General features: G+C 53.9%; 1 protein-coding gene across 1 annotated transcript; it reads left to right on the top strand.

The window, feature by feature from the left end:
• The first annotated feature begins 1,049 nt into the window (after window positions 1-1,049).
• Window positions 1,050-12,206, top strand: GDE1 (glycerophosphodiester phosphodiesterase 1). The gene is made up of 6 exons (XM_064153865.1): window positions 1,050-1,427; window positions 3,836-4,011; window positions 5,444-5,549; window positions 8,863-8,955; window positions 10,078-10,289; window positions 11,284-12,206. The coding sequence occupies exons 1-6, from the start codon at window positions 1,173-1,175 to the stop codon at window positions 11,429-11,431; spliced, it is 990 nt and encodes a 329-aa protein (XP_064009935.1). The 5' UTR covers window positions 1,050-1,172; the 3' UTR covers window positions 11,432-12,206.
• Window positions 12,207-13,686: the final 1,480 nt, after the last annotated feature.

The following is a 13,686-nucleotide window of genomic DNA, read 5'->3' on the forward strand; positions in this document are numbered from 1 at the left end:
TCTGTTATCTGCCTGCATATACGTGCCTGATTGTCCTGCAGGTGCACCACAGCCTACAATTACAGACAGAAAAGCCTATCCCAGGTGCTCAGAACCAGCTGGGGCAATATGGGGCAAATATTTATCTTAGCCATTAAAAAAAAACCCAATAATTAAGATTTCCTGGTGCCTGCTCCAGCCTAGTTGGTAAGAGCTCCTCACAAAGTCATTTTCCCCCATCCTTCCCACAGAGAACATACAAACCAAAGTCCAAATCCTCATCCAGATAACAGGAACTGCTGTTTTCTCTGCTTGCTACTCTGTTTCTGAACTAAACATGTGCACATCCTTCAACCTTCACCTGTTTCACTGTCTGAGAATCAGCCAGGTTGGCAGAGAGCTCCAGGCTCAGCCAGCCCAACCTAGCACCCAGCCCTGGCCAAACAACCAGACCATGGCACTCAGTGCCCCAGCCAGGCTTGGCTTCAACATCTCCAAGCACAGCAACTCCACTACCTCCCCTGGGCAGCCCATTCCAATGCCAATCACTCTCTCTGCCAACAACTTCCTAACAACATCCAGCCTAGACCTGCCCTGGCACAGCCTGAGACTGTGTCCCCTTCTTCTGTTGCTGCTTGCCTGGCAGCAGAGCTCAACCCCACCTGGCTACAGCCTCCCTGCAGGCAGCTGCAGGCAGAAATCAGCTCTGCCCTGAGCCTCCTCTGCTGCAGGCTGCACACCCCCAGCTCCCTCAGCCTCTCCTCACAGGGCTGTGCTCCAGGCCCCTCCCCAGCCTTGCTGCCCTTCTCCAAACACCTTCCAGCATCTCTCTTGAATGGAGGAGCCCAGAACTGGACACAGCACTCGAGCACAGTGGCAGAAGAACCTCCCTTGGGCTGCTGCCCACACTGCTCCTGAGCCAGCCCAGAATGCCATTGGCTTTGCTGCCCACCTGGCTGAGTGGGCGGCTGAGTGCTGGTTGGCTGGTGCGGGGCATGGCGGTGCTGCCGATTGGCTGCCGGGTAGGCGGCTGAGTGCTGGTTGGCTGGTGCGGGGCATGGCGGTGCTGCCGATTGGCTGCCGGGTAGGCGGCTGAGTGCTGGGCATGGCGGTGCTGCCGTCGCCCTTACGCTGAGGAGTGGCTGCGGCGGCAGTGGGTTCGGTGCTGCCCGGAGCCGGTGGGCGCCGCCGCCATGCTGTGCCATGGGGAGGGCCTGCTGAGCTCGCTTACGGCGCTGCTGGGGGCGGCCCTGGCGCTGAGCCGCAGCCCGGCGCTGGCCTGCCTGCTGACGGCCGGCTTCTACCTGGTGCTGCACCTCTTCAGCCTGGAGCCCGCCGCGCCTCAGAGCGCCCAGCGCGTCCTGCGGCCCCGCGGCGCCGCCGCCCGCATCGCCCACCGCGGCGGCGCGCACGACGCGCCCGAGAACACGCTGGCAGCCATCCGACAGGTCAGCACTGCGGGGCCTCGCCGCGGCGGTGCCCTCTTGCCGGGCCGCTGCTGCCCTGTCGCGGCTCGGCGCGCCGGCCGTGCTTCGGGGGGCGCTGGAGGCTCGCGTAACGTGCCGGGCGCGGCCTGCACCGGAGAGGAGCGGGCGGCGGAACTGCCGCAGGCTCTGCAGAGCGAGCGAGCCGCGGGGGCTTGTCACCCCGTGCGTCTGGTGGGGTATTCGGGCAGTGCAGAGAGAATGCGATCCTGTGTTTTGCTGGTGGTGCAGCAGACTACAGAGAGCAGACAGCAAGTTGGAGAGATGTTTGCCGCTTGGTCCCTCGAGATCTGTAGTAAGCATCCAGGAGCAAAGATTGAGGAAGAGAGTCTGTGGCATGAAAGTGCCACTGGTAAGCTATTGAGAGTTTATTCTGGCTTAGATCGACTTTCTCAGTTGCTCACTGGCCAGAGTCAGGTTTGATGGTCCCAAGTATAGTGGGTTTGAATAATTCAGGGGTTGTCGGGGCGCTGTCTGGAGCTCCCACGGGCACGGTCAGGCTGGGAGCGGCGGCTGGCCGGGAGCGCCTTGGTCAGTTCCCTGGGCTGCTGCCGTGGGCTGCAGTCACGCAGCGGCGGTGGCCCCCAAAAGCGGCTGGAAGCAGCTAGGAGCAGCAGATGAGTGGTAGAGGGTGGCAAGGAGCGAGAGGCAAGATGCGAGGTAGGTAGGTGGCAGGGACGCTGTATTGTCCCCTTTTATGAGTTTTGACCCCACAGTTGATGGTCCTTGGGCCACAATTCTGTGCAATGAGGGCTTGGCAACAGGCCAAACACACCAAATAAGGTGAAGTCCGAGGGTCCGGTACCCCCAGATATGGAGAGGCCTCAGGTGGGTTCCCCACCCTAGACGCCTGAGCATATGTAAGGTGTTTACTTCGACCTTCGAGGAGGCAACCCAGACTGGAAGGCACCAAGGCTATTGTGTCCCATTGTGCCCCTTAACTTGTTTACCCCAAGTATAGGCAGGGCAGCACCCTTCGGGGGGACAACATGTCCGGGCATGAATAGATTCGTAAGCATAGTCATTTAAGGCCTGTGCAGCCCTCCACCACAAATGCCTCAGATAGGAGCAGGGAGTTGCCCACTTGCGCCTGCTGTTTAGAACAGCCCTGGCAAGTGGTGCATCTACTGCATAGGCTGCACACAAATGGCCAGTCTGACTCAGAGGAGATCCTGCACCTGTGTGCCATTAAGAAAGAGATGATGGCTTTCCCTCCTGCACAGACTTCATGCCCTGTTGGCCTGCTCTGGATCTGGCCTCCAAGTGTTAATCTATAAATTATATAAACTATAACCATGCCTTTCTGGTTTAGAAAGTAGCATAGCTTAGGAGTTACTAGACCAGAAGGAAAAAGCAGGATTCCTTCCTGCAATTTTATCCTGAAACAGTACAAATCTCAAGGCAGAAACCTTCTAGCCATGGCTTTATCTGTAAAATAAGTGATGTGCTTTCAGCTGGCCTGTGAATCCTTCTCAGAACAACTTGGAGCAAGCTTCCTTTGTTCTGCAGGCCGAGCTTATTGAAAAGAGCATTAATGGTCTCTTATTATTGACCAGGGTTCTACACTTTGGCCACAACAACACCAAGCAGCACTACAGGCTGGGGCCAGAGTGGCTGACAGCCCTCAGGCAGAGAGGGCCCTGGGCGTGCTGGGAGAAAGGAGCTGAAGATGAGGCAGCAGTGCCCAGGTGGGCAGCAGAGCCAATGGCATCCTGGGCTGGCTCAGGAGCAGTGTGGGCAGCAGGACAAGGGAGATTCTTTTGCCCCTGTGCTCAGCCCTGCTCAGGCCACAGCTTGAGTGCTGTGGCCAGTTCTGGGCTGCTGAATTGCAGAGAGATGTTGAGGTGCTGGAAGGTGTTGAGGGAAGGGCAGCAAGGCTGGGGAGGGGCCTGGAGCACAGCCCTGTGAGGAGAGGCTGAGGGAGATGGGGGTGTGCAGCCTGCAGCAGAGGAGGCTCAGGGCAGAGCTCATTGCTGTCTGCAGCTGCCTGCAGGGAGGCTGTAGCCAGGTGGGGTTGGGCTCTGCTGCCAGGCAAGCAGCAACAGAATAAGGGGACACAGTCTCAAGCTGTGCCAGGGCAGGTCTAGGCTGGATGTTAGGAGGAAGTTGTTGTCAGAGAGAGTGATTGGCATTGGAATGGGCTGCCCGGGGAGGTGGTGGAGTTGCTGTGCTTGGAGGTGTTGAAGCGAAGCCTGGCTGGGGCACTTAGTGCCATGGTCTGGTTGACTGGACAGGGCTGGGTGCTAGGTTGGGTTGGATGAGCCTGGAGGTCCCTTCCAACCTGGCTGATTCTGTGACTCTAGGTTTCTGGCTGCACCAAGATGACACCTATAAAGCTGTCTCTTGTGTGTGTGTGTTTTGTGATTTTGAAGGCAGCTGAGAATGGAGCAACAGGTGTTGAGCTGGATGTTGAGTTCACTGCAGATGGTGTTCCCATCCTCATGCATGACGACACGGTAGAGAGGACAACTGATGGCTCTGGACGACTGCGGGACTTGACCTTTGAGGACATTAGGAAGCTTAATGCAGCTGCGAAACATCGCCTGTGGTAAATGAACTGTTGCCTTCTGGAACTAGTGACCAGTCAAAAACCCATTCCTGATAAACAAAATGGTTGATCTATCCCTGGTGAAAATATTTCTGAGTTTAACACTCAGCCCAATGTGTTCCTTCTTGTGTGGCTGTGGAAGTGGATGAGGCTCTACCTCCTCACCCCAGTAGGAACAGTGCAGCAGAGTCCAGGTAATTGGCTTTCAAGGACAAAGTCCACATGAAATGAGTTAATCTCTGCATGAGCTTCCCCTGAAGTGCCTGCAGGACACTAAAGATACCACAAGTCTCAGAATATGTCAACATTATCTGCAGGAATTGCTTCTAAAATGACTTTTATCAGATGTATTTCTTGTCTGGTTGTTGCTTGGAGATCCTAAACATCAGGGTTGTACTGTGGAAAAGGAACTGCACAGATTTCCGTGGTAGTCTCAGGAAGGAGCTGTGACTCCAGGGGCTGATGAAGTCCTTGACAGTGGTATGCAGGGGAAAGCATTTTTATGCATTACAAAAGTCTTGATCACACTCCTACAGTATTGGAAGTGAATCCACTTTAGAGGAGGAACTTTTAGAGTGTGTTTCTGAGACACCACATTAGGGATTTCCAGACTCTGTAAACCACCACCTGTGAGTCTGTGGTACCTGTAGCATCTTCTCTTCTGCCAGGCAACAAGCAACAGAACAAGGGGACACAAGAGAAGTCTGTGCCAAGAGAAGTCTAGGCTAGATGTTAGGGGAGAGTGATTGGCATTGGAATGGGCTGCCCAGGGAGGTGGTGGAGTCGCTGTCCCTGGAGGTGTTGAAGCCAAGCCTGGCTGGGGCACTTAGTGCCATGGTCTGGTTGATTGGCCAGGACTGGGTGCTAGGTTGGACTGGATGATCTTGGAGGTCTTTTCCAACCTGGTTGATTCTATGATCTATCTGCCCTGTCTGTTACTGGAAAGGTGATCACCTGAACCTCGCAGTGAGAGCTTCTGTACAGGCAGTTACTGCTGGCAGGCCATTGTTTGCTGCCATCTTACTGGGAATAATTCTTGTTCTCCTTCATCCCCTGCCAGGGCTTGCATTTCTGGCACAAGGCTCTGAACCACAGTCAGAGTGGGGTGAAGAGGGTGGGTAGGGGGCCGGTAGTTAGGCCTGAATGTTTGTTTGTGATCCTTGAGGAAAGAGATGAAGAGCTGCAGTTAAGTGTTTTGATGTGGGGCCTTGGGGCAGTGAGCACTGGATTGGCCCTTGAGTTTGGCAGGCTCCAACTGTCTAGTGAGCCGCTGGGAGGGAAGGTGTGCAGCCTGGCCCTGGCAGGCAGAGCTGCCACTGCTAGCAGACCAGCCACCAGCAGGGGCTCAGCTCCGTAGCTGAGGAGGTGTGTGCCTGTCTGTGTGCTCACATGTATCTCCACAGCATTCCTGTGAGGAGCTCTCTTCCTGCAGGAGCAAATTCCAGGGTGAAAAGGTGCCAACTCTGAGAGAAGCTGTCGTGGAGTCTCTGCAGCACAACCTTACCATCTACTTCGATGTCAAAGGCCATGCAAATCAGGTAGCACTGACTGTTCTCAGCACCTTTCACCTTTCCCTTGGGTTTCTGACCTTTTCTGTTGCTCTCAGTGCTATGTGTGCTGCAGTTTCTTCTTTAAGATGAGTGAAGCTGAGCTGCTATTTGTGTCACACAAAGCTGGGCTGTCAAAGCAAAGACAGCATTGTCCCTGCTCTCTCATCCCATCCCATTGTCCTCAGAAGGATGTGACTTAGGGGTGGGTGTTGAGTTCAGCTCACAGCACTGCTGTGAAGGCAATTCCCTGCCTGTACAGAGGAGAGCTGGGATCTCATCTTCAGGTATTTCATACACTGAGAGTGCCACTCCTTGCTGTAAGCAGGAACAGTGACCTTGTGGCCAAGAAGGCCAATGGGATCCTGGGGGGCATTAAGAAGAGTGTGTCCAGCAGATCAAGGGAGGTTCTCCTCCCCCTCTACTCTGCTCTGGTGAGGCCTCCCCTGGAATATTGCATCCACTTCTGGGCTCCCCAGTTCAAGAGGGACAGGGACCTTCTGGAGAAGGTCCACTGGAGGGCTATGAGGATGATGAGGGGTCTGGAGCACTGCCTGATGAGGAGAGGCTGAGGGACCTGGGGCTGCTTAGTCTGGAGAAGAGAAGACTGAGAAGGGGTTTAATCATAGAATCATAGAATCAACCAGGTTGGAAGAGACCTCCAAGATCATCGAGTCCAACCTAGCACCCAGCCCTAGCCAGTCAACTAGACCATGTCACTGAGTGCCTCATCCAGTCTTTTCTTGAAGACCCCCAGGGACGGTGCCTCCACCACCTCCCTGGGCAGCCCATTCCAATGCCAATCACTCTCTCTGTGAAAAACTTCTTCCTAACATCCAGCCTATACCTACCCTGGCACAACTTGAGACTGTGTCCCCTTGTTCTATTGCTGGTTACCTGGGAGAAGAGGCCACCCCCCACCTGGCTACAATGTCCCTTCAGGTAGTTGTAGACAGTAATAAGATCACCCCTGAGCCTCCTCTTCTCCAGGCTAAACAGGCCCAGTTCCCTCAACCTCTCCTCATAGGATTTGTGCTCCAGGCCCCTCACCAGCTTCGTTGCCCTTCTCTGGACATGTTCCAGTACCTCAACATCTTTCTTGAATTGAGGGGCCCAGAACTGGACACAGTACTCAAGGTGTGGCCTGACCAGTGCTGAGTACAGGGGAAGAATAACCTCCCTTGTCCTACTGGCCACACTGTTCCTGATGCAGGCCAGGATGCCATTGGCTCTCTTGGCCACCTGGGCACACTGCTGGCTCATCTTCAGCTTACTATCTATCAGTACCCCCAGGTCCCTTTCCTCCCAGCTGCTCTCCAGCCACTCAGTCCCCAGCCTATAGTGCTGCTTGGGGTTATTGTGGCCGAAGTGCAGAACCCTGCACTTGGCCTTGTTAAATCTCATCCCATTGGCCTCTGCCCACCCATCCAGCCTGTCCAGGTCCCTCTGCAGGGCTCTCCTACCTTCCAACAGATCAACACCTGCTCCTAGCTTGGTGTCATCTGCAAACTTACTGATGCTGGACTCAATGCCCTCGTCCAGATCATCAATAAAGATATTGAACAGGACTGGGCCCAGCACTGATCCTTGGGGAACACCACTTGTGACTGGCTGCCAACTGGACGTGGCACCATTCACCACCACTCTCTGAGCTCTGCCATCCAGCCAGTTCTTGATCCAGCACAGAGTGAATCTGTCCAAACCATGAGCTGCCAGCTTGGCTAGGAGCTTCTTGTGGCAGACAGTGTCAAAGGCTTTGCTGAAGTCCAAGTAGACTACATCCACAGCCTTCCCCACATTCACCAGGCAGGTAACCTGATCATAAAAGGAGCTCAGGTTGGTGAGGCAGGACCTGCCCTTCCTAAACCCATGCTGGCTGGGCCTGATCCCTTGGCTATCCTGTAGGTGCTTTGTGATGGCACCCAAGATGACCTGTTCCATGACCTTGCCTGGCACTGAGGTCAGGCTCACAGGTCTGTAGTTTTCTGGCTCCTCCTTACGACCCTTCTTGTGTATGGGAATCACATTGGCCAGCTTCCAGTCTTCAGGGACCTCTCCAGTGAGCCAGGACTGCTGATAAATGATGGAGAGTGGCTTGGCCAGCTCAGCTGCCAGCTCTCTCAGCACCCTAGGGTGGATCCCATCCGGTCCCATGGACTTGTGAGGATCCAAGTGACTTAGCAGATCCCTTACTGCTTCCTCATGGATTAGAGGGGGACTGTACTGGTCCCTGACTCCATCCACCACTTCAGGAGCCCAGCTGTCCTGGAGACAACCTGTCCCACTATTGAAGATTGAGGCAAAGAAGGTGTTAAGCACCTCTGCCTTTTCCTCATCCTTTGTCACTCTATTCCCCTCTCTATCTAACAAGGACTGGAGGTTGTCCTTGGCCCTTCTCTTGCCATTCATATATTTAAAGAAACACTTTTTATTTTCCTTGGCAGCCGTGGCCAGCCTGAGCTCCAAGTGGGCTTTTGCCTCTCTAATTTTTCCTCTACAAGACCTAGCAACCTCCTTGAACTTCTCCTGGGACACCTCCCCTCTTTTCCAAAGGTGATACACTCTCTTTTTAATCTTTAATTCCTTCAGCAGCTCCCTGCCCATCCAGCCTGGCTGCCTCCCTCGTCGGCTCATCTTCCGGCACTTAGTGCCATGGTCTGGTTGATTGGCCAGGACTGGGTGCTAGGTTGGACTGGATGATCTTGGAGGTCTTTTCCAACCTGGTTGATTCTATGATCTATCTGCCCTGTCTGTTACTGGAAAGGTGATCACCTGAACCTCACAGTGAGAGCTTCTGTACAGGCAGTCTGTAACTGAGGGCTGGGGGTCAGGAGGTGGGGACAGGCTCTGCTCACTGCTCCCTGGGATAGGACAAGGAGCAATGGATGGAAGCTGCAGCACAGGAGGTTCCAACTCAGCACAAGGGAGAACTTTTCTGTAAGGGTCCCAGAGCACTGGCACGGGCTGCCCAGAGAGGCTGTGGAGTCTCCTTCTGTGGAGCCTCTGCAGGCCTGTCTGGATGTGTTCCTGTGAGCCCTGAGCTAGACTGTGTGGTCCTGCTCTGGCAGGGGGTTGGACTGGATGAGCTCTTTGGGTCCCTTCTAACCCCTGACATCTGTGAGCTGTGACTTCTCTTGCAAAACACATCCTTTCTCTGTCAGTGGTACCAACAAGAGGATGCTTTTCTTCGTCCCCCTTTTTCCATTTCAGCCTTGTTCCACAAAGCAGGGAGGTGTTTGGGAAGGTTTGCAGTGCAAAAGCCAGCAGTGTGTGAAGGTGATGTCTGTGTGTGTCTCACTGGCAGGCAGTGGAGGCCCTGCGACAGCTCTACCTGGAGTTCCCGCGGTTGTACAACAGCAGTGTGGTCTGCTCCTTCATGCCAGATGTTGTGTATAAGGTGATGCTTTCTGAACCTTTGTTGGGGATTTGGGTTGGGTTTTTTTGTAGTTGTATCTGGGAACTTTAGTGAGATGTAGAGCTCCCAGTTCCAGATTACTTGGGGGCTGTTGAAATTGGCAGGAATTGAACAAAGGAAGCATAAATGGTAAGTCTCCTGCATTGTGAGCTCATTCTGTGCCCTTAGATGCACAGGTCATGAACCTACATCCACCCTCTCTGCCCTGAGACCTATGGAGAGAGAAGTGCAGAGCTCTGACAGCTGACACATGGCCTACTGTTTGTGCACAGGACATCTGTTCAATAACCCTCATGTGTTGGGGCCAGTCCAGAGATACTCAGGGGGCTGCAGCAGCTCTGCTGTGAGGACAGGCTACAAGAGGTGGGGCTCTGCAGCCTGGAGAAGAGAAGGCTTCCAGGAAACCTTGGAGTGGCCTTCCAGTGTCTGAAGGGGGCTACAGGAAGGCTGGGGAGGGACTATTGACAAGGTCTTGTAATGCCAGGATGAGCAGGGATGGGTTTGAGCTGGCAGAGGGGAGATTGAAACTGGATGTTAGGAAAGGGTTCTTTGCAGTGAGAGTGGTGAGACACTGGCACAGGTTACCCAGGGAGGTTGTGGAGCACAGAAGCACAGACCTTTGATCACATTGGCACCACAACCTCCCTGAGGAGATGTTCAGGACCAGGTTGGATGAGGCCTTGAGCAACCTGTTCTAGTGGGAGGTGTCCCTGCCTATGGCAGGGGGGTTGTAAGTGGCTGAGCTTTGGAGGTCCCTTCCAACCTAAACCATTTTATGATTCATTCTGTATCCTTATTTAGATAGAGACCATTCTTAGAACTCTTTCCTGATTCTCACTTCCAAGCCTCCTCACGCTGTAGTTATTCCATTGCCTGTCTGTTCTGTAGCTTTGTCACCATAAGAGCAGTCACTTAGGTCTCAAAGGAAAAAACCAGCAAGAGATCATAAACAGCTTTCTGAAAGAGCTGCAAAGGGGCTGGGGGGAAGGAGGATTCCAGGAAAGCTGAAGCCACAAGCTTACACTTTGTGTCTCAGCTCTCCTCACATGTAATTAACACGGCTTGGCTTTCGGTTGAACTATTCTCTTCCCCTTGCTCTCCCAGATGAGGCAGGCTGACAGGAGGGTGGTGACAGCTCTAACGTACAGGCCGTGGCAGCTGAGCCACCTCGGCGACGGGACGCCCCGCTTCGGTGCCGCCTGGAAGCATTACCTCTACGTGGTGCTGGATGTGGTCCTCGACTGGAGCCTCCACAGCTTCTTGTGGCGGTTCTGTGGCGTTTCAGCTTTCCTCATACAGAAAAACTTTGTTTCTCAGTAAGTGTTAAAGCTTGCTCATGCGTCAGGAGGGGTGGAGTTAGCAGAGCCTGTTAGCTGATGTGTCCCATTAGTGCTCTGCAGGGGTGCTCAGTTGCTTCACCACGTATTAGTGCAGTAGTTCAAGCCTCATGTTCTCAATGAGTGTGTTTTTAGCTGATGTTACTTAGTGAGTTTCATGTCATAAAGGGAAGCAAACTGTTGCTTTTGCCTGTTTGCAGTCATCATGCCCAGAATCCCAGAATTAGCCAGGTTGGAAGAGACCTCTAGGATCACCCAGTCCAACCTCACACCTAACCCTTCCAATGAACTGACCCATGGCACCATGCAGCCTCCTTTTAAACACCTCCAGGGATGGTGACTCCACCACTTCCCAGGGCAGCCCATTCCAATGCCAATCTTTCCGTGAAGAACTTCTTCCTAACATCCAGTCTGAACCTCCCCTGGCACAGCCCGAGGCTGTGTCCCCTTGTCCTGTTGCTGGTTGCCTGACAGCAGAGCCCAACCCCACCTGGCTACAGCCTCCCTTCAGGTGCCTGCAGACAGCAATGAGCTCTGCCCTGAGCCTCCTCTTCTGCAGGCTGCACACCCCCAGCTCCCTCAGCCTCTCCTCACAGGGCTGTGCTCCAGGCCCCTCCCCAGCCTTGCTGCCCTTCTCCAAACACCTTCCAGCACCTCAACATTTCTCTTGAATGGAGGAGCCCAGAACTGGACACAGCACTCAAGCTGTGGCCTGAGCAGTGCTGAGCACAGGGCAGAAGAACCTCCCTTGTCCTGCTGGCCACACTGCTCCTGAGCCAGCCCAGGATGCCATTGGCTCTGCTGCCCACCTGGGCACTGCTGCCTCCTGTTCAGAAGATGACACTGGGAAAGGTGATGCACTGTCACTTCTGTTGTGATCCTGGTGTAAGACTAAAACTCAGTGGAAGCCTCAGCACAGGCTGCCTTTAATACAGCCTCAGGCTTCCTCTCATGGTGTCTTTGCTCCTTGCAGAGACTACGTCAGGCACTGGGCTTCCAAAGGGATTCAAGTGGTTGCCTGGACAGTGAACTCGTTTGCGGAGAAGAGCTACTATGAAACGGTCCTGGAATCCAGCTACATCACAGACAGCCTGGTGGAAGACTGTGATCCTCATTACTAGGCACCACCATCAGTCAGCTCTCTGTGGCTCAGGCCCCACCACTGAAGAAGCCACTGGTGCAGGCAGTGGAAAGGAAGGGCTGCAGTGTAATTCTGCTGCAGGATTAGATCTCGCACGTAGGGATGCCCTCGGTCACGGCGCTGGAGAAAGCCAGGGCACAGCCACTGGCAGTCTGGGGCGGCGCGGGACCGGGGCGCGGTCTGCCAGGCTAGCTGGGCAGTGCCTTCTCTTTACTTTTGTTCAGATCTGGGTTATAAAGTCCTGTCAGCAATTTTTGGTGGCAAGATGGGAAATCATTTTACTAATTTAAAGGGTGTGTTCTATGGCTGATAATTTGAGGTTGATTTATGGCACCTTAGAAGCAGGCACATTACTGTTAACAGAGCCTGAAAAGTAGTTGAGTGCATGTCCCTCCTACAGCAAGGGAAGCTGCCTGCGCTGCCTCCTGGCACTGACGTGGAAGTCATCTTTCCATGGTCAAGGTGAAGAGTAAAGCACTGGGTATCTTCTTGTCTTCCAGCCTTTGTGAAAGCACCCAGGTAGGACAGAAAGCTCTGTCTGCTGCTGATCCAGCACAGGAATCTGTTCATTTTGGAAAAGGAAAGCTACATTTTGAGTGCTGATCGGGGTAGGAAAAACGGAGCTGGAATGCCTTTTTGTTTTGCTTCGGGTTTGTGTGACTGAAGAGTGCTCACAGGGGCACAAGGGAGACTAACCCAGAGTCACCTTGAAATGGAGAGAGTCTGCACTTTGAATAAAGAGGTGTGTGACAGCTTCTGGCTGTGGTGTTCCTCATTTGCTGTGCTCCAGTGAGCCAACAGAACACTGCAAAAACACTGCACCTTCCTTGCTAGTTTTTCAAACAAGTCACCCCCCAGCTGTCAGCACAGCTACACAAAATGGGCTGTGAGCAGCTCTGCCTCTGCTCTGGCAGGAGCTGGTAGCTCAAGAAGACTGTCAGTGATGCACAGGAGCAGAAAGCTCCTCTGGAACCAGCTACCATAAACTAGAGTGGCTTTTCTTAAGGGCTAGACCCTGCAGTCCCCCACTTGAGCCCTGTCCTTTCAGAAGAACGTGATGCTGATCTCGGCAGAAATGAGGAGTCTAAACACTGAACTGATCTCAGCTCCCAAGACAGCCATGGCTGCAGGGCTGGGGATTTGCACGTGACTAGATGGCTCCCTCGGCTAGTAAGGTGCTGCTGAAGTCCTTGTGGCTCTGTTCGGGCACTGCTGTGTGGCAGCTGGGGTGCTGTGCTGCACCTGCAGTGGGCACTGCTGCAGGAGGTGCCCTGGTGGGCACAGCTGGCTACGACGCTTGGGTAGAAACACTGCAGCCATGAGGCATCTCGTGAAGGGCTACTCCTCATGCACAGAGCCAGCTGAGGTGTTAAAAACACTGCTGCAAAAGAGGTAAAAGGTCATAAAACCAGGGGTGGAGAGAATAGCACAACTGTACCCTGTGAAGGTAAGGCTAGCCCCTGGGAAGCAGCAGCAGATGAAGGCAACCTCTGCAGAGGTGATGGATTTTTTGCTTGTATCTTAAGCTTACATAAATACAACGCAACAGAGGAAGAGGGAGGTGCTTCTTCCCACCAGGAGGATGGGAACCTCTTCAGTTCACATCACTCATCCACCCTGCGCTGCAGAACCGACAGTGTGAGTCTTCTGGCACACATCCTACAGCGTGTGCACCTTGTGCCCTCAACCAGCTTCTGTGCAGCCCTCCCCTGAGTGCCATCATCCCTGCCTTTACTGCTGTGTTCAACAGGCACTCCTCGAGCAGCCGTGCCAAGAGCACCATGACCCTTCCCAGCAAGCCACCCTTGCTCCAAAGGTCTGTTTGTTGTCGCTGCTCAAGGTGCTGGCGTTGTTGAGTCATCGCACTCTGGGCAAGCACTAGGCCCACGCTCAGTCTGCACTGCCAGACAGCACAGCTGGACCTGCAGGGAAGCCTGGGAAAATCGAATCTCCAGCCTCACAGTGTGTGCAAAGTTTGTCCTTTTTCCAGGTCTTTGGTGGCTGGTTGAGATTGTCTGCAACCTCAGTTACGAGCACAAGGAACAGAGGCGCCTCCTTCCTAACGTGTGCTTATGCCCGAGGCAATGGAGGAGGAATAATCCAGGCAGCAGGAGGAAATAGGCTAGGACAAAGATATCAACTTAGCAGGGTTGTGGCTCTGAACAAGAAAAGGCTGAAGCCAGTGTCCTGAAGTCACAGATGATAGAACAAATCTCAGTTGTGTTACTTTCAGTC

Source organism: Pogoniulus pusillus, chromosome 13 (assembly GCF_015220805.1).
Source record: "Pogoniulus pusillus isolate bPogPus1 chromosome 13, bPogPus1.pri, whole genome shotgun sequence".
NCBI classification, from domain to species: domain Eukaryota; kingdom Metazoa; phylum Chordata; class Aves; order Piciformes; family Lybiidae; genus Pogoniulus; species Pogoniulus pusillus.

Excerpts from the sequence above, each read along its gene's own strand:
- GDE1 (XM_064153865.1), top strand. The coding sequence starts at position 1,173 with ATGCTGTGCCATGGGGAGGGCCTGCTGAGCTCGCTTACGGCGCTGCTG. Across the intron at positions 1,428-3,835 it reads CGCTGGCAGCCATCCGACAG|GCAGCTGAGAATGGAGCAAC; the intron begins GTCAGCACTGCG and ends GTGATTTTGAAG. Across the intron at positions 4,012-5,443 it reads GCTGCGAAACATCGCCTGTG|GAGCAAATTCCAGGGTGAAA; the intron begins GTAAATGAACTG and ends CTCTTCCTGCAG.